At 42.7% G+C, this 20,025-nt stretch overlaps 2 protein-coding genes across 2 annotated transcripts in view; one reads left to right on the top strand and one right to left on the bottom strand.

Moving 5' to 3' along the window:
* LOC131481044 (zinc finger protein 260-like) overlaps positions 1-20,025 on the bottom strand; it is a 242,443-nt gene that overhangs the window by 185,746 nt on the left and 36,672 nt on the right.
* LOC131481037 (zinc finger protein OZF-like) lies at positions 671-1,684 on the top strand. Its single transcript, XM_058668241.1, has one exon. It carries the CDS (start codon positions 671-673, stop codon positions 1,682-1,684), a length of 1,014 nt encoding a protein of 337 aa, XP_058524224.1.

Below are 20,025 nucleotides of genomic sequence, written 5' to 3'. Positions count from 1 at the left end.
TTTGCTCCTTCCTGCCTCATAACTCTTGAATAAGAGCCAAAATTCTTTTTCAAGTTCCATATTGTGCACCGAAACAAATATTACCAGGAAAGCTCAGTGATTCTTTGCTTTAACATAGTGTGGAATCAGAGAATGAAAACCAGTTGCAGACCAAATTTTTACTTGCTAATTGATCAGTTGAACTTGGAAGAGGAGAGGGGGAAAGCAACTCCCAAGAGGGGCCAAGAGATCTGGTGCCTTTTGAATTGTGAGAAAATTATATCATATTTTATTTTAAATCTGCTTTTCCCACAGGAAGCCTGATGAAATGCAATTTAAAAAGAAGCATGCCTCTAATGTCCCTGAGAACAACCTCGAGAGTGAGGAAAGTCTTAGTCAGCTTGACAAGATCCACATTTCTAAGCAGTCCTTTGGACACAATGGAAATGAGAAAACTTTCAGTGGGAAGAAGATAGTCATTATATGTGAGCAAGTTTATACCAAAGATCCATGTAATCAGCAACCTTTCAGTGTGGGAGAAGCAATTCATGCTGGCTACTATAAATCTTGCCTTACCACCAAACAGAGAACTGACACAGGAGAGTATTTGTATGTGTCCAATGAATGTAAACAAAACATATACCAGAAGTCAGAATTCATTAGAGATCAGATTCTTCAAAGTGCACAGAATATGTATGAATGCACTGAGCGTGGAAAAGCCATTCACCAGCAAGTACCTGTCATTGGACCTCAGAGAATTCACACAAGGAAAAAATCTTATGAATGTAGTGAGTGTGGAAAAGTGGTTTCTCATAAGTCGAGCATAATCATACATCAGAGGGTCCACACAGGTGAGAAACCTTATGAATGCAGGGAGTGTGGAAAAGCTTTTTCTCGTAAGTCGCACATGAATGCACATCACAGACTGCACACTGGGGAAAAACCTTATGAATGTAATGAGTGTGGTAAAGGCTTTTCTGATAAGCCACAGCTTGTTAGACATCAGAGAATCCACACTGGGGAAAAACCTTATGAGTGTAGTGAGTGTGGAAAAGCTTTTTTTCATAAGTCAAGCATCATCGTGCATCAGAGAATCCACACTGGGGAAAAGCCTTACGAATGTAGTGAGTGTGGAAAAGCTTTTACCTACCAGTCATACTTCACTAATCATCAGAGAAGGCACACAGGTGAAAAACCTTTCGAATGTAGTGAGTGTGGAAAAGCCTTTTTCTATAAGTCAAACCTGATTAGACATCAGATAATCCACACTGGGGAAAAGCCTTATGAGTGTAGTGAGTGTGGAAAAGGCTTTCCTGATAAGCCACAGCTCTTTAGACATCAGAGAATCCACACTGGGGAAAAACCTTATGAATGTAGGGAGTGTGGAAAAGCTTTTTCTCGTAAGTCAGACATGAACACACATCAGAGGATCCACACTGGGGAAAAACCTTATGAATGTAGGGAGTGTGGAAAAGCTTTTTCTCGTAAGTCACACCTCATTACACATCAGAGAATCCACACCGGGGAGAAACCTTATGGATGTAGTGAGTGTGGAAAAGCTTTTTCTCAGAAGTCGAGTATTGGATTACATCAGAGAATCCACACTGGGGAAAAACCTTATGAATGTATAGAGTGTGGAAAAGCTTTTCCTTATAAGTCACAGCTAATCAGACATCAGAGGATCCACACAGGGGAGAAACCTTAAGAATGTAGTGTGTATCTACAAACCTTTACTTACCAGACAGGTTTCATTCAATATCAGAGAATATACAGGATAAGAACCTTATGAATGTAATGAGTGGAAAATCCTGTTGCAAGCAGTCAAGTTTTGTTAAACATCTGAATTCACGTAGGAAAACATGAATGTGTAACATGTGTGTAAAGTTCATACAGAAACATTTTGAGCACAGTGGAAAGCATACATGCTTTAATAATTAGCATATCATAGAAATGAGCAAACACCCAGCATTCACTGAAAAATCATTTTTCTGAAGTAAATGATTAGCAAAGTCAGACCTCAGAAATACAAAAGAATGTAAACAGAAAGACTAGCCACCATAAACCTGTTAAGGTCTGTCAAAGCTTACAAAGTGAATGAAAAAAAAAAACCTTAGCAAGAGTATAAATACAAAACAGTGTAAAAGGGGAATGGATGTGGAAACATACTTAGAAAGTCTCAGCAAGTATTAAATAGTAAACATGAGGAGTATCGTTTTATTGCAGAAGAGAAGGTATTTGTTGCTAAAATAGTTAAGATGCGGTTTGTACATGATCTTGCTTTGTTGTGAGGTGGGAAATATGAATGCTGCTTTCAGATTTAATGTTGACAATAAATGCTTAATGTGTAACTCTTGTTTCAAATACCGTCATTGTCATTTACGCTTTTATCTTTTTAGAACCTCAAAATTCCTCATCCTATTACAGAATTATATTGGAATCACCGGTCAACTGATGCATGTGGCAGTTGAGGTGATAAAAACCCAGATTTGAAGGACGAATCTTTTGCAGGGGCAAGATTGTGTTGTGATGTCTGGCCAAAGGTGGTCCTATTTGGCCACTGTCTCTCCTTGAATAATAAGTATGGGAGATTGCTCCTGCATCCCTGCCTGGTTATCCCATACAGGATGCCATAGGCACATGGCACATGGCACGATGTGTCTCCAAGGCAAAGCCCTGGCAGTGACTATATCTTGGCCTGTTCATGGGGCATACTTCCAGAGTAGTAGGCAATATCCCAGTCTCTCTGTCCCTGTGAAGCTGTACTAGAATTTCCCTGATAAGCAACTTTAAGAAGTTAAGTGCAACCCTCATCTTGTTTACCATTCACTTGTAATTATGCACAAAGACATAGCTTTCAGCCCAGTTGCTGGCTTACATTGTCTACCTGCACATGGCCTAAAACTTTAAGCTTCCAACCCTGCTTACAGTATGTAAGCGGTGACTTGATGAGAGTATCTAGAGAGATAGGCATGCCTACTGGCCAGTTACAATAACAGTGTAGGGTGGGAGTTCCTTTGAGACAACCCTTCTGCCTTCCCCCTCCACTGTATATATGACTGTGTGATCTTCCCAATAAATGGGCATCCCTCACCAGTTAGTCACTGGTGGTTCTGCAGCCAAGCTACACCATTGTCATGGCTCTCAGGAGTCTCTGGGACTGCTGCTCAAGAAACACCCAAGACTAAGAGGCATATCTCAGAGACAAAAGAATTGTCTGACATCAGACTCTTGGAGTTCCTCTTTCAGATGGAGTTTATGTGTCACCTGCCACCACTACTGCTCAGATTTCCACTGATTTCAAGTATCATGGCTTCTCACAGTAAGTTTCTTGCCATTGTATGAGCTAGTAGATGCCAACCTGTGCCTGAAGTCTTTTAATTTTAAGAGTGAGCACCAGGACCAGCATTGTTACATTGTAGGTAAGCTGTCAGATCCTAGCCAATCCACCATGGCTTTGCTTTTGTCTTCTGGTTTCTTATCAGGTCAGCTACTGCAATTCAGCCATTGAAGCATATGAACCAGTGTACAGAAGATATTTCCCTGCTTTTGTCTTTTCTACTTTCCAATAAAAAAATATTTAGAAGTGGGTCCCATGACTGGTTTTGAGGGAAATGTGACACCCATTGACTTTCATCTCATGTGTGACAACCTGGAGCACTTCCACTACTTAATATTTAGAGTCAAGGCCCTATCAAGATCAACAATGATGAACTTGATGAAAGATGGCTGACCATGGAGAGCTGGTATAAGGTGGAGCAGAGAGAGGGGGACCGATCCAGGAGAGGAACAAACCAGGAGACACAGAATTGCAGGGATAGAAGTGGGAAGGTCACTCGACTTCACTGATAAGATCTACACAGCGTGGAGGCACAGCCAGAAAAAGGAAAGAAAGGCAGCACGCTGAACAAAACTTGATGAGTTGCGGTCCCAGGCAGGGGAAAGGCCAGTGGAGTCTCAGCTGATACAGGAAATACAAAGGCTGCTAGAAAAATAAGCACCCACACCAGTGGGGATCACAGACACTGGAGGGATGGAAACCATAGAGGTGGCTGCATGATTGAGCACAGGAGCCATCAACCCATGCAGAGTTAGAGGACAAGCGGTGGGTCCCAGCAGCATGCTTTCCAACAGGTCAGCACCATTGAGAAAGTGCAGAGGGGATATGGAGCCACGCTCTGGGGCTATGCCGCAGAAATCCCTGACTCAGCATCAAACTGTTGTGCTCGGCCAGAGCCCCAGAAATTGGGCACCACTTGACAGAGTCTGCCGACCTGGACAGAGGCGAAAGGCTAGCAGGGAAATGACAGTGCGCCTCCCAGCAGGGCAGCACCTTTTAGAGAGTGTAACAGGGAGAGGAGCCTCGCACTAGGGCAGGGTGGGGCTGCAGACTCTGAGCAGGAAGCAGCTGAAGACTCAGGCTGAATCCCCTGCTGTGCTCATCTTGAACCCCAGAGGCAGGGTTCCACTCCACAGAGTCTGCGAACCCGGACAGAGGCACAGGCTAGTAGGAACATGGCAGTGTGCCTCCCTGTGGGGCAGCACCTTTGAGTGAGTGTCACAGGGAGAGGAACCTCGCACTAGGGCTGGGCCCGCAGAGCTTCCTGACCCAGCTCAGGGCTGTGGACTCTGAGAGGCAGGTGGCTGGAGAGTTGGGCGAAATCCCCTGCAATGCTCAGTTCGAACCCCAGAGGCAGGGCTCCGCTCCACAGAGTCTGCCAACCTGGACAGAGGCACAGGCTAGCAGGAACACAGCAGTGTACCTCCCAGTAAGGCAGCACCTTTGAGTGAGTGTAGCAGGGAGAGGACCCTCGCACTAGGGCTGGGCTGCAGAGCTTCTTGACCCAGCTTGGGGTTGTGGACTCCAGACTCTGAGCAGCAAGTGGCTGGAGTCTCAGGCAGAATCCCCTGCTGTGCTCAGCTAGAGCCCCAGAGGCAGGGCCGCCACCCAATAGAATCTGCTGACCCGTACAGAGGCATGGGCAAGCGAGGCCACAGCAGCATGCTTCCCAACATGGGAGCACATTTGTGAGAGTGTAGTAGGGTGTGGAACTGCATGCTCTGCATCTACCCAGAGCAAAGACAAGAAGCCCAAGGTTACAAAGTCTGTCATCTACAGTCTATCCCCGTTGGCACATGCAAGACAACACCTAACTAACTAGCTGCAATGGAACCAGGTTGCAGAGATATAAACCAGTTCAGTAAAAATTACGCTTCAACACAATAAACTGCTAAATACTAAAATGAAAATAGACATGAGATAGCTGAATGGTATCCTAAAGGCAATTAAAGGTAGATAGAAGACAGATGTATACTAACTAAAATTGAAATGGTAATGAAGTAGTCTAAGGATGTGGTTAAGAACTCACATTGTCTAACATATTAGTCACTCAATACAATCTTAATTAACCCCATAATGTTGGAAATTGTCGTTGATGTTATGTTATGGCATTTAATTGGTCAGAATGATATTTCTGCCAGCTATGTCTTCAGACCAGAGTTGGTCTCCCCAAGAAACTGTTCAATTGAGCTGGACAAAAAGATGCTGGACTCTATGAATGACACATGCTTGCATTGAAAGAAATAAGACTAGATTTGAACTGTAATACTGTAACAAGGTGGAGCAATCCACCATGAGGGGAGGTCCTGGGGAGGGGATGGGGGTACGTCAGAGCCCATTTAACATTGTTATAAAATAAAATGCAATAAAAATATATGTAAATAGGGCCTAGTGGCATGGCCTAGCGGCTAAAGTCCTCACCTTGAACGCCCTAGGATCCCATATGGGCGCCAGTTCCAACCCTGGCAGCTCCACTTACCATCCTGATTGTGGCCTGGGAAAGCAGTCGAGGATGGCCCAGAGCAATGGTACCCTGCACCCATGTGGGAAACCCAAAGGGGGTTCCTGGTTCCCGGCTTCGGATCGGCACACACGAGTCGTTGCAGCTCACTTGTGGAGTGAATCATCGGATGGAAGATCTTCCTCTCTGCATATCTGACTTTGTAATAAAAAATAAGTAAATCTTTAAAAGTTATATATGTAAATAAAAGATAAACAATGATGAGCACTGAGGGCAAGAGTGGCAACTTTTTTTCTTGTATTTGGCAAAATGTGCCATGTAATCAGTACCTTACTTAAACTACACAATGAAGTTATGCACATCTATCTGCTACCCATCAGATTTCTCATGTGAGCCCCAAGCTGTAAACTCTTTACTATTGTTGCTTATCAGCTCCTGGCTCAGGTCCTCCCTAGGACACTCCTCAGAGAGCTTCCTGCAACAGTGAGATTTATTGAATTTTTTGCAATTCCTGTTTTAAAATATTCCCATTGTCTGTCAGCATCCTAACATCCTTTGATTTTTGCAATTGCATTGTAGGAATGTGTGGAATCGGGTAGAATGATGGGATTTACAGGAATTGGGAGAAAACAGAGGAGTGGGTCCTTTATTCCAGTTACACAACTGCTTCGGTAACCAAGGGTTGGGACAACATTCAAGTTACTAACTCGGTGTCTCCAATTTCAAGAAGCACACCACCACCTAGTTTTCTCTCTAAAAGTGCTTTCCCCTTCCCTCCTCTTCCCCTGCTCACATGACCACTTTGCAAATAAAACTTCTCTGTCTCTAAAAAGATAAATTGAAAAAATGACTTTGAGGGACCGGCGGAGTGGCCTCGCGGCTGAAGTCCTTGCCTTGAAAGCCCCGGGATCCCATATGGACGCCGGTTCTAATCCCGGCAGTTCCACTTCCCATCCAGCTCCCTGCTTGTGGCCTGGGAAAGCAGTTGAGGACGGCCCAATGCATTGGGACCCTGCACTCGCGTGGGAGACCCGGAATAGATTCCAGGTTCCCGGCTTAGGATCGGCGCGCATCAGCCCCTTGTGGCTCACTTGGGGAGTGAATCATCGGACGGAAGATCTTCCTCTCTGTCTCTCTTCCTCTGTGTATATCTGGCTGTAATAAAATGAATAAATCTTTAAAAAAAAAAAAAGAAAAAATGACTTTGAGATCCAGTTTCTGTATGCACCTCCTAAATGTGATCAATTGGTATTTAGTGGAAATCTACGCATTTTCTCTATCCTCACGTACACTTACTGTTCTTGGAAGCCAGATTGGAGTCCATGCTTGGGACCCTAGGTCCAGCCAGTATGACCATGTGGTAAGCTAGGCCTGGGCCTGCCTGGACTCAAGAGTTTTCGCTCTTCCTGGTGAGTACACTGGGAGTGGATAACTTGGGAACAAGGCAGGCCTAGGCTCCACCCATCTCCAACATCATGAGGTGGGTGGGACTGGGGGAGTGCAACCTAATCATTTTTTAAACATTTTTTTATGAGTTGGGTTTCTGTGTATTGTGTATGTGTGTGTGTGATTTAATTGCACTCAATCTGTGTGTGCGTGTATTAGATCATTAGGTAGAAATTGGTGTGATCATTTCCAAATTTTCTATTTTTCCTTCCTGTTGTAGGTGAGGGTTAAATGATATTCAGAGAAGCTATACCAGGTCTCCCAACCATCCTAGTACTTCAGGATGGGTACTGGACCCCTGATACCAACCAGGGTGTCAATGTGGTCACACTCCCAGGTTTCTGTCCAGGTTTTTCTGATAGTTCTGGAATGATGTCCATCTCACCAATACAAGCAAGAGGGAACACTTTCAATGTTCATTGGCTGACATGGTTGACCTTAGAGTCTCCTTTCTCCCAGATATTTGCTGTCATCATTTGACTGGGATAATTATCCAATCTGTTCTCTCCTCCGTTCTTTTGGAAGGTCCAGATGTGCTCTCCAGGCCTCAGTGGGCTTCCATCTCCTGGTGGAGCCACACCAGTTGTCCAATACTCCTTTTCAATTCAGGAGTACCAGTTCTTGCAAGTGCACCAAGACCTTGAACTAGTCGATCCTGCCCCAGTGGAGCCCCACCCTCAGCACTCACTGAAGTAGCACCACCATGCAGGCATGTCAAGTATCCAATCTAGGTGACCTGGTGCCTGCCACACCCTCTACTCCCAGAACTCGCAGACCCAGGACTCATTGTACTGGCCAGCCAAGGACCTACACCAAACAACACAAACTGCCACACTTACAGCCACTGGGACTCATAAACTGGACTCATCACACAGCTGTGCCCAAGGGCCCAGACAAGGATACCAGGGCCCCACTGGATCTCATGCACCAAGGGATCATGTGTCCAACACCAACATCTCCCTGATTGCCATGACTTGCTTCTACTCATTTTCCACCAGCATGTGTTGCAGCCTGGCTCAGTCTAGTCTTCCCCAAATTCTACTTCCTGTTGCTGTGTATTGCAGTCTATCCAGGAACAGCATGCCCTTGTCTCCGCCCTGATGTGAATTGCCTATTGTTGTGGCCTGATACAACACTGATCCTTCTCCCCATGCCGGTTCTCAGATCTGCTAGAGGTTGTTAGGAAACGAATCACCTGTGCTTTAAGCGTCTTTTCTAAGAAATCTTTATCTATTCCTATTTCTTGGAGAGTGCTTCCTATTTTCTCCTTTAATAGTTTAATGGTTACTTATATAGATTTAGTTCTTTGATCCATTTAGAGCTCATTTGTGTGCAATGTGACAGGTATGGATCTTGTTTTCTTTTTCTGCAACCTGATATGCACTTGTCCCAACAGCATTTGTTGAATAGGCCAGGATTTTTACCTGGACTGTTTTCAGCTGTCTTGTCAAAGATTAGTTGGCTATACATGTATGAACTCCTTTCTGGGGTTTCAGTTCTGTTCCACTGATCTTCTTCTCTGTTTCTGTACCAGTACCAGACTGTTTTGATGAGCTCTGCGCTGTGGTATGTCTTGAGGTCTGGAACTATGATTCCTTTAGGTTGATTTTTATTTTTCAGGATAGCTTTGGCTATTCATGGTCACATATGATTCCACACTAACTTTTGCATCACCTTTTCTGTTTCTGAGAATGTTGTTGGGATGCTGATTGCAATTGTGTTGAATATGTAGATACCTTTTCGTAATATGGTCACTTTGATTATGTTTACTGTGCCAATTGAAGGAACATGGTAAGTTTCTCCATTTTCCAATGTCTTCTCCTATTTCCTTTTTTAATGGTTTATTGTTTTCATCAGAGAGGTCTTTTACATAGTTTTTAAACTTCATTCCTGGGTATTTAAGATTCCTCTCCATTACTTTAAAGGGGACTATAGTAATAATTTCTTTTTTTAAGGTTTTTTGAAATTTTTATAAGAAAGGTGGACATACAGAGAGGAGGAGTGACAGAGACAATAATGTTCTGTCCAATTGCTCACTCCCCAAGTGGCTGCAATGCAGCTGAGCCCACCTGAAACCAGGAGGCAGGTGCTTCCCTGGGGTCTCCCATGCATGAGCAGGGTCCCAAAGCTTGGGGCTGCCCTCAATTTCATTCCAGGACACAGCCTGGGAGGTGAAATGAAGCAGGGCTGCCAGCATTGTAACTGGCATCCATGTGGGATCCTGGCAAATTCACGGCCACTACTTTAGCCTATGCTATCAAGCCAGGCCCTATACTTAAAATGTCTTGGGCATGAAGATTTTTGTGTACTAGTCCCCTTGATTTGTTTTCATTAATTTTGTACTGTTATTGTGCCATACTCTCCTATGAGTTTCAGTAGGGTTTTCACTGAGTTTTTTTAGTCTCCTGTGTGGAAAATTATGTCATCTGCATATAGAGGTAATTTCAGTTCCTCATTTGCAACTTGGATTCCTTTAATTGCTTTTTCTTGCCTAATAGTTCTGGCAGGACTTCCAGCACTATATTAAAGTGCAGTAGTGACAGTTAATATTCATATTTAGTTGCAGATTTTAGTGGGAAGACATCCAGTCTTTTCCCATTTAGAATGCTCCTTGTCAGTCCCTGCAGGTGAGCGCAAGAAGCATGATAGGAAACATTCCCAGAATAGGCCATGGAAAGTTTCCCACTGGCATACATTCGGCATGGGTCAGGAGCAGACCAGGCTGAATCAGTTCATGTCATCCACTGGCAAATCCGATCACCAGAACAGAGTGTGGGATGGGCCGGGTTTGGTTGCGACAAAAGCAGTACACATTATGGAATGCCAGGGCATGGTTGCCTGTACTGGATATGAATGCAGCACCCATCCAGCACACGTGAGATCCAGGAAGGAAGGGGCAGAGCTGGTGGGGGGATTAAGGGGCTGATCCCCTCGCTGGACAGCTACTCCCACTGGAGAGAGTGGGCTGGGATAGTGACAGACCTGACTAAGCAGGGCTACAACACCTGTGCGCTACTTGTGGACTAGATCAGTGCCGCAGCATCAACTGGCAGAAGCTGGCACTGGGGACTAATTCTGTCGAGTCAAATCACAGGACCACCTAAAGAGTGCATAAACCGGGACTAAGAGAGACCTGGGAGGGAAATAGTGGGTTCCCCCTTCTTGGGTCACTATTCCCATGGGAGGGCATGAAAACTAGGACGGGGGCTGGGATGGCTAGATAGAGAGGCACTCAACCACATATGTGAGGCCTGGATGGTTGAGTTGGTTAGATAGAACTAAGCTTTAATACCCATTGACAAGTACCAGAGCCAAATGGGATGGGGGACAGACTGGTCTACTGCTACACATACTGGCAAACCAGGGTAGGGGGCGGGCTTGGCGAGGGTTATTGTGGGTCGCCCCAACTAGGCTGCAGCTCCCACTGGTTGATGTAAGGGCCGAACCAGACTGGACTGCAACACCCATTGGTTCCAGTGCAACTCGGGACTGAAAACAGAAACAACCCAGCAATTGAAACCGCCAGCTGATCGGGGTGATGGGCTGTGCCGGGCCCTGTGCTTGCTAGAACATAAAAGAATCAGGTCTGAGAATACCTCAAAGTTTCTTTGGAGATCTCCCCAATCGAACTGCTGGACTCAGAACTCTAATCAAGAAAAGACAGAAGACAGAACAGGACAATCCTTCATCTCAGCTATATGTTGGCAGCGAAATATGGGGCAAACGGAGACTTTATGATGGACCATATCAATCAGTGGACGACCTCGTCTAGCGAAACTGGCAGCAATTCATAACTGGAGAACTATTAACACCACTTGAGCACATATCTCAGAGAATGCCCCACATCCGGGACTTGGGGTGGGCTGGAAACCAGGTGGGGCTTCTCCCTCAATATCCTCCTTTACCTCAGATACATGATGGAAACAATATTGACATAATAGCATTACCCACTTCCCTATCCCCCTGAACCTTTTTTTTCTTTTTTTTTTCTTTTTACTTTAGTTGTAATTAACTATGTAAAGATTGTCAACAACAATACAATAAAATAGATTAAAAAAAAGAATGCTGCTTGTATTAGGGTGTTTCATAAATTGCTTTGATTGTGTTGTAGAATGTTCCTTCTATGCCTCTCTTGTTTAGGGTTTTTAACATTTCAAGGTGTTACATTTTATCAAATGCCTTCTCTGCATCTATTGAGATGATCATATACTTTTAATTTTTCATTTCATTGATGTGATGTATCAAATTAATTTTTGAATGGTCATCCATCGCTGCACATCTGGGATGTATCCCACCTGGTCTGTGAGAAGGATCTGCCTGATAAACTGTTGGATCCTGTTGGCTAGTATTTTGTTGAGAATTTTTGTCTGTGTTCATCAAGGATATCAGTCTGTAGTTCACTATTTCTGTTGTGTCTTTATCTGGCTTTGGTATTAAGGTGGTATTGGCTTCATAAGAAGTTTAGAAGAATTGCCTCACTTTCCATATGTTTGGAAAAATTTGTGGAAGATTGGGGTAATATCCTCTTTAAATGTTTGGTAAAATTCAGCAGTGAAGCCATCTGGTCCAGGACATTTCTTCGTTGGGAGGGCTTTAATTACTAATTCAATCTCAGTGCATATTGTAGGCCTGTTTAGATTGTTAACTGCTTCTTGATTCAATTTTTGTGGATTGTATGTGTTCAAAAATCTATCCATCTCTTCAGCATCTTCTGATTTGTTTGCATACAGTTGCTTATAATAGTTCCTAATACTTCTCTGCAGATTTCACAGATCTTTATTATGCTTCCTTTCTCTTGTCTGATGCTATTGATGCATGTTTTCTCTCTCCCTTTTTGTTATTAGTTGGGCTAGTGGGGAATCTATTTTGTTGATGTTTTTCAAAGAACCAGCTCTTATATTCATTGCTGATATGTACATTTCTCTTGGTCTGTATTTGGTTTATTTCCTTTCTTATTTTGATTATTTCTTTTTTCCTAGTAATCTTGAGATTGCTTTGCTGTTGTTTCCTATTGCCTACAACTGTAAGATTAAGTGATTTACTGGATGCTTTTCTAGTTTCTTAACACAAGCATTGAGATGAACATTGCTCTTTCCTTTGCCTTGATTGTGTCCCATGAGTTTTGATATGTTGTGTTGATGCCTTCGCTTGTTTCAGGCTTTTTAAAAATTTCCCCTTTGATTTCCTCTTCAACCCATTTCTCTTCGAGAAACATATTATTCAGTCTCCATGTTTTTGCAAGTTTTCCTAAGTTTTTTTTTTTTGGCTTTCTAGTCTCTTACCTCACTCCACAATGGTCTGAAAACATGTATGGTATAATATTGATTTTTAAAAATTTGGTGATGCTTGTTTTGTGGCCTATAATATGGTCAATTCTGGAGAAGGTTCCATGCACTGACAAAAAGTGTATTCTCTTCTGTAGAATTAAAGGTTCAGTAGATATCAACTAAGTCCATTTGTTCTAGAGCTTGGGTGAGTTGTGTTGCTTCTTTGCTAAGTTCTGCTTTTCAAAAATCTGTCCATTGATGTTAGTGTGCCTTTAAGGTCACCCACTATGATTATATTGGAATTTCATTGTCCCTTTAAGTCCATTAGTGTTTGTTTCACAAAGCCAGATGTCTTGGCATTCGGTGCATATACATTTATTATGGTGACCTCTTCTTGGTGAATGGATCCTTTGTACGTTATATGGTATCCTTCTTCATCTCTTTTAATGTTTTTCACATCGATGTCTGTACCATCTGTTATAAAAATGGCTGCATCTGGGACTGGCTGCATGGTCTAGTGGCTAAATCCTCACCTTGAAGGTGCCAGAATCCCATATGGGCACTGGTTCTAGTCCTGACAACTCCACTTCTCATCCAACTCCCTGCTTGTGGCCTGGGAAAGCAACTAAGGATGGCCCAATGCTTTGGGACCCTGCACCTTCGTGGGAGACCCAGAAAAAAATTCCTGGTACCTGGCTTCGGATCGGCACTGCACCGGCTATTGAGCTTACTTAGGGAGTGAATCATCACATGGGACATCTTCTTCTCTGTCTCTCCTCCTCTCTGTACCTGACTTTGTAATAACAATAAATAAATCTTTAAAAAATAAAAGAATGGTTACCCCTCCAAAATTATGCTTAACATTCATTTGGAATATCTTTTTCATCCTTTCACTTTCAGTTTCCTCTGATCTTTCTTAGTGAGATGTGTCTCCTATAGCAGTAGATGGATAGGTTTTGTTTTTTGATCCAGTCTTCCAATCCATGGAGTTTGATTGATGTTTTTAAGCCATTTACATTCTATGTTAATATGGACAAGTGGCAAACTCCTTCCATCATCTTAGTAATGGGTTGTCTTTTGATTTAGTCTTCGGTTAGCTCTTTAATGGGATGTTCTCCACTTTTGCCTTTGATTTTGGTTCCTTTTCTCTTTCACTAAAACATATTTGAATATCAGCTGTAGGGCAGGTTTGGAGGATTCAAACATTTGGAATTTTTCTTTATTGTGGAAGAATTTTATTTCATTTTCAACGACAAAGGAGAGCTTTGTGGGATATTTTATTCTGGCCTGACACTTTTCCCTTTTAGAATCTGGATTATCTTCTCAACTGTGGTGTTTCCTCTGAGAGCTAAGCCATGAGTTTGGTTGGAGTTCCTCTATAGGTCACTTGAGTTTTCTTACATGCACATCTAAGGGATTTTTTCCTCTTATGTTCAACTGAGGAAATCATGATTATCATGTATCATGGTGATCAACTCTGTTGGGAATGTTGTGCCCCTCCTGGATGCTGTTTCTGAATTCTTTTTCCAGGGAAAGATTAGGGAAGCTTTTATTTATTATTTCAATGAATAATCCTTTGATCCCAACTTCTCTTTTTGCGTTTTCTGGAGCTTCCATAATTCTTATGTTGGGCCTGTTAATTGTATTTTTATATTCTTGGATACTTTTTTTTTTTTACCTTGACCTGGCTGTAGTCCAGTTTTTTTGTTTGTTTGTTTTCCCTGGTGACAGGAAATATTTTCCAATTCTTGCTCCACTTTATTTTTAACTTCTGAAATGTCAGCTTTCATTTAATTCATTTCCTCTGACAAATTCTTTAAATTATTTATTTTATTTTATTTATTATTATTTTTAATTGGTTACATTGCATTATGTGACACAGTTTAATAGGCAGTGGGATTTCATCCACCCCTCCCCAAACCACCCAGCCCCCACCCCCCCATGGTGGACTCTTCCAGTCTGTTGCATTACCACAGTTCAAATTCAGCTGAGATTCTTTCATTGAATCATCTGCCAGGCATAAAGTCCAGCATCATATTGTACAGATAAGTTCATCAGTTCCTTGGAGAGACCACCTTTTGTCCTAAGTTAGAGCTGGTAGAGTGTTTTTGACATTTCAAAGGATTTGAATTGCTGCCACTCTCACCACTCCAAGCACAATGCAGTCTCTGGAGAATCCACTGATTGACATAGCCCAACATAGAGTCTCCATTTGCCCAGCAAATTCTTTAAATTCTTTGAACTCTTGTATTATGTGCTTTTCAGTGTTGGTCAGAAGCTTTATACTAAGTTTCCTGAATTCTGTGTTCCCTATTTTTTCAATGTTTTCCTCAGTTACCTCTGAGGGTGGTAGAGGCTTTTCCTGCTTTACTGAGGAGTCTTCGGTAACATTCATTGTGCCTCTGTCTCTTAACTTTTGACATTGTAATTCTGTTTGGTGGATTTTTGCTCCTTAGTTTGGTTTTCTAAGATGTATTACCAAGATTTCCATAGAGGCTGTACCAGCCTGCAGCCCCACCAGCAGTGGCGTAGGGATCCCTTTTCCCCGCAACCTCGCCAACAAGTGTTGTTGGTGCTTTTATTCATGTGGGCCAGTCTTACTGGCGTTAGGTGGTACCTCATTGATGTTTTAATTTGGATTTCCCTTATTGCCAGGGAACTTGAGCATTTTTTCATATGTTTATTTGCCATTTGGGTTTGTTCCTTTGTGAAGTGTTTGCCCATTTCCCGTGCCCATTTCTTGAGTGGCTTGTTTGTTTTGACATTTTGGTTGTTTTGTAGCTCTTTGTATATTCTGGAGATCAGCCCTCTATCACCTAAGTCGTGTGCGAAGATCTTCTCCCATTCTGTGGGTTGCCTTTTTACTTTGTTGATTGTTTCTCTAGCTGTACAGAAGCTTCTTAGTTTGATGAGGTCCCAATTGTTTATTTTGGTCTTGATTTCTACTGCATCTGGAGTCTTTTTTAGGAAGTGAGGGCCTACCCCTAAGTGTTCCAGTGTGTTTCCAACATTTTCTTCCAAAAGTTTGAAGGTTTCTGGATGTAGGTTTAGATCTGTTATCCATTTAGATCTGATCTTAGTGTATGGTGAGAGATGTGGATCTATTTTTTTGTTTCTGCAGGCTATCAACCAGTTGTCCCAACAGCATTTATTGAACAGACCTTCCCATTTGCCTGGATTGTCGTTTGTCTTTTTGTCAAAGATTATTTGGCTGTATCTGTGTGGGTTTCCTTCTGGCGTACAGCCTCTATGGAAATCAGTATGGAGAATATTCAAACAACTCAAATTCAACATACTGTATGATCCAGCAATAGCACTCCTAGGAATATATCCAGAACAATTGTTTTATGAGAAACCAACATGCACTCCTATGCTCATAGCAGCACAATCAGTAATTGCAAAAACATGGAAGCAACCAAAATGCCCATCAACAGAGGATTGGATAAGAAAGCTATGGTTCATCTACTCCATGGAATACTACTCAGCTATTAAAAAAAACAAAATGCAGTTCTTTGTGGCCAAATGGGCCAAACTGGAAACCATAATGCTAAGGGAAATGAGCCAATCACAAAAGGTTAAATACCACATGTTTGCCTTAATTTAAGATGATATGATGTTATGTATAACATGTTATGTTTTGAATGTTATATGTTGTGTATAAACTAAATTGAAGTATAGGTGAGGTGGTCACAGAAGGTGGCTGGGAACTCGCATTTACTTTCAACATGTTGGTTACTCATTACTATGTCAATTAATTCCATAATGATGTAAATTTTTGCTGATGGTATGTTGGAGCTTTCAATTGACTGGGATAATACTCTGCTAGCTCTGTCTTCAGACCAGAGAGGGTATACCTAAGAAGACGTTGAACTTGACTGGACAATAAGATGCTGGACTCTATGTTTGGTGTATGCTTGCAATGGGGGAATCTCAACTGAACTTGAGCTGTGGTTATGCAACAAGGTGGAGGAATCCACCATGGTGGGAGGGTTTGGGGAGGGGTGGGAGAACCCAAGTATCTATGTAACTGTGTCACATAATACAATGTAATTAATGAAGTTAAATAATAAAAAAAAATGAAAAAAAAAAGATGTATTACCAAGAGATCTACAAATCAATTTTTAAGTCAATCAATTTTCTTAGAAAGACACCAGCTGTTCCAGATAACTAGTTTGTGTGCAGCACTGATCTTATCTAAACACAAGATGATGCCCAGTGGGCACTGATATCTAAATACACAAGATGGTGCCCAGCAGGGCACTGCCAGGGAACTGGTGCTGTTGGCCTTCTGATCCGGGGACAACACAGATTATGTAGGATGGTCAGCTGGTGCTGTCCTCAGCATGGGACCAGCTGGGTGTGACTAGTTGGAAACTTGCCCACTCCAGTGCTTGATATCTGTGCTGTTAGCTCCAACCCGCCACCATTCTGCCCTGAGGAGTATTTAGCTCCTTTTTGTTGTTTTTGTGCCAAATTATTAGGTAGGATATGCCAGTTCCAGCCTATCTTCATTTCTGGAGGTCCAGGAGCAGACCCAAGCTCCCACCTGGCTGCTGCAAGGGTTAATTCTGTTGCTACCACTGGATCCCTGGATATTGTTGGAGTTTACATAACAGCTCACCTGTGGCTGATAGGCTTTCTGTTCTCTATAACACTGCTCCACCACCGTCACCTCTTCCCTCTGTTCAGGGGGTCTCCAGGTACATCTGTGACTGCCTGACCCCTATGTTTTTCTGTAATCTACTCTTTGTTCTTTACCCAGTCCAGTGTTTCTGTCATCTCAAACATGTCTGCACCCTTTGCCCCTTATGGCAGATTTATTTGCATTTCGCCAAGTACACTCCATGCTGATGTCCAAAGTGGTTGTACCAGCCTACATTCCCAACAGCAGTGAAATGAGGGTGTCTTTCTCCCAACATTCACACCAGCAGGAACTATTAAGAGAGTTTTGAATTTAGGCCAGTCTCACTGGAGTTAGGTGGTACCTCAAAGTGATTTTGATTTTTATCTCTCTGATGGTTAGGGAGTCTTAGCATCTTTACATATGCTTGTTAGCCATTTGGATCTGTTCTTTTGCACAATGTCTGTTCATTCGCATTGCCCATTGTTTCAAAGTTATTTATTTAGTTATTTAGTTAGTTAGTTGTCCCTAGGTTCTGAAGCTCTTTGTAAATCCTGGATATTAGTCCCCTATCGCTTGTGCAGCTTGCTAAATTTTTCTCCCATTCTGTTGGTTGCTTCTTCACCAGCAGGTAAGTAACCCTATGCAGTACAACAGACCTGCCAGGCATTCCCTGTCCAGGTATGCTCAAACAGCAACTTCACCCATCCCACAGTTCACTCCTGGGTCAAGATAACTTAACTGGTACCCCCATGCATCCCCAGAATACACATCATGCACTCTAGGGTCTAGGGGTTACTACAGTGAGCCAAGGGTTCAAGGTGCCCACCAACAGCTATTCAAGGGCCAAGCTCGACAAGCTGGTGCATTCTGTGCCTGCTGTCCACCTGTCATCAGTTTCATAGCCAAGATGTCCTGGGCAGTGTCCCTGATCCCACAGCTCAACAGTCATCCACTTCAGGGCCAGACTGAATTGTGCTTGAGGGGAAGGTATTCCTCTAACATGCCCCTTCCATTGCTGCACTTACCCATCCAGGGACAGGCTCAGTGAGCTGTTATCAGCTCGCCTCTAGCCTACTAGTGCCAGCACACTGCCATTCTTCCACCACTAGAAAACCAGTCCAGTTCAGGCAGTGATCTTGTTCCTTCAGCAGCTAGTGTGCTCGCCAGCTGCTCTAGGGCTGGGTCCCTTCTGCTAGTGACACTGAAGCCAGAGCCTGCATCCCTGGAGTCCCCCATCCCACAAGCCCACCCTGTAACCTCACTAGTTCTTCCAGGGGGATGTCCTACATCTGTGGCCTGCCTGCAAGCTATTCCGGGGCAGGCCAGCTGTGTATCCCCAACCTCTAGCCTGTCCACCACTTCAGAATTTCCACTGCTCCAGGGCAAAGCAGGTTAGATTTGCAGGGAATTCAACAAAACACTGCAACAACATCATTTCTTGTTTCATGGGGAGAATTTTTACGTGTACAACTCTAGTTTGCAAAGCAGGATTTATTTAAGAATAAGAACCAAAGTGATTCCTGCCCTAGCATAAGCATGGCACTCCAAAGGAGAAAAACCCAAGAAAATGGTGGAAATAGTGGGTTTTTTATGCACCATCTTGGGGAGGCATTCACATGTGTCACCCCAAGGGCAAAGACAAAGAAACTTATTCACAATAGGCAATAATGTCTTCCACCTCACCCAGAAAAAAGAGTGACTTGTGGCTTTCTTCTCCCAAAGTTGTGGGCTAGGCAGCCAGTTCAGTGTCACCACCTTGGAAGCCACACCCCCATACAATATAGGCTTTCCATTCTGCCAACCTGTGACACCTGATGCTACTTTATGATCTACGAGTCATTGAAGAATTTAATCACAAGAAAGTGTTTTGAAGAGATGAAACCATCAGAAAACTTCAAAACCCATGCAATATAGATTCTGCTGATTTTTCTGGGTGAAATGTGTCTCTTCAACACAACAAATAGATGAGTTTTGTTTTTTAATCCAGTGTACTAATCTATGACGTTTGATTGAGCTTAAGCCATTTACATTCAGGATTAATATGTGTGGGTGGCATTTTGGTCCTCTCATTTTAGGAATGGGTTGTTCATTGGTTTAGCCTTCTGTTGTAATTTTTCTGGGATGTTCTTCTCATTTGCCTTTGTTTTTGGATGGTGCTATTCCTGTTCTCTATCAAGAGAACATCTTGAAGTATCATTTGTAGGGCAGGTTTGAAAGAGGCAAATTCTTTTAACATTCGCTTACTGTGGAAAAATTTTATTTCAATATAAAATACAAAAGAAAGCTTTGCTGGATATGTTATCCTAGGCCGACAATTTTTTTTTCTTTTAGAATCTGGAATACATCACTCCATTCTCTTCTTGCCTTTAGAGTTTCCTGTGAGAGATCTTCTGTGAGTTTAATTGGCATTCCTTTATATGTAAACTGATTTATTTTTCACATGCATTTTTAAGGATCTTTCCTTTATGTTCAATTGAAGAGAGCTTGATGATCATGTGTCTCAGTGAGGATCTCTTTTGATCAAGCCTGGTGGGAGTTCTGTGCCCCTCCTGGATCTTGTTTCCCAATTCTTTCTCCAGATTAGGGAGATTTTCCTTGATTATTTCATTAAATACATTTGCATATTCAGCTTCTCTTTCCGCACATTCTGGGACTCCCATAACTTAAATTTGGCCTCTTAGTAATGTCTTAATTCTTGACTACTTTTTTTGGTCTGATCCAGCTCTGCTTCCAGCTATTTTGTTTGCTTCCCCCGATGACAAGAAATATCTTCCAATTCTGAGATTCTTTCTTCTGCTTGCTTCATTCTATTTTGGAGACTCTGCACTGTACTTTTAATTTGCTTTACTGTGTTCTTAATTTCTGATATATTAGCCTTGATTTGCTTTGCTGCTTCCTTAAACTCTTTGAA

Source organism: Ochotona princeps, chromosome 8 (genome assembly GCF_030435755.1).
Source record: "Ochotona princeps isolate mOchPri1 chromosome 8, mOchPri1.hap1, whole genome shotgun sequence".
Taxonomy (NCBI): domain Eukaryota; kingdom Metazoa; phylum Chordata; class Mammalia; order Lagomorpha; family Ochotonidae; genus Ochotona; species Ochotona princeps.
Note: the sequence above shows the minus strand (reverse complement) of the source record. Positions and strands in the feature narration are given on the sequence as shown.

Bases quoted from the DNA above. Each gene is read 5' to 3' on its own strand.
- LOC131481037 (XM_058668241.1), top strand. From the start codon at position 671: ATGTATGAATGCACTGAGCGTGGAAAAGCCATTCACCAGCAAGTACCT.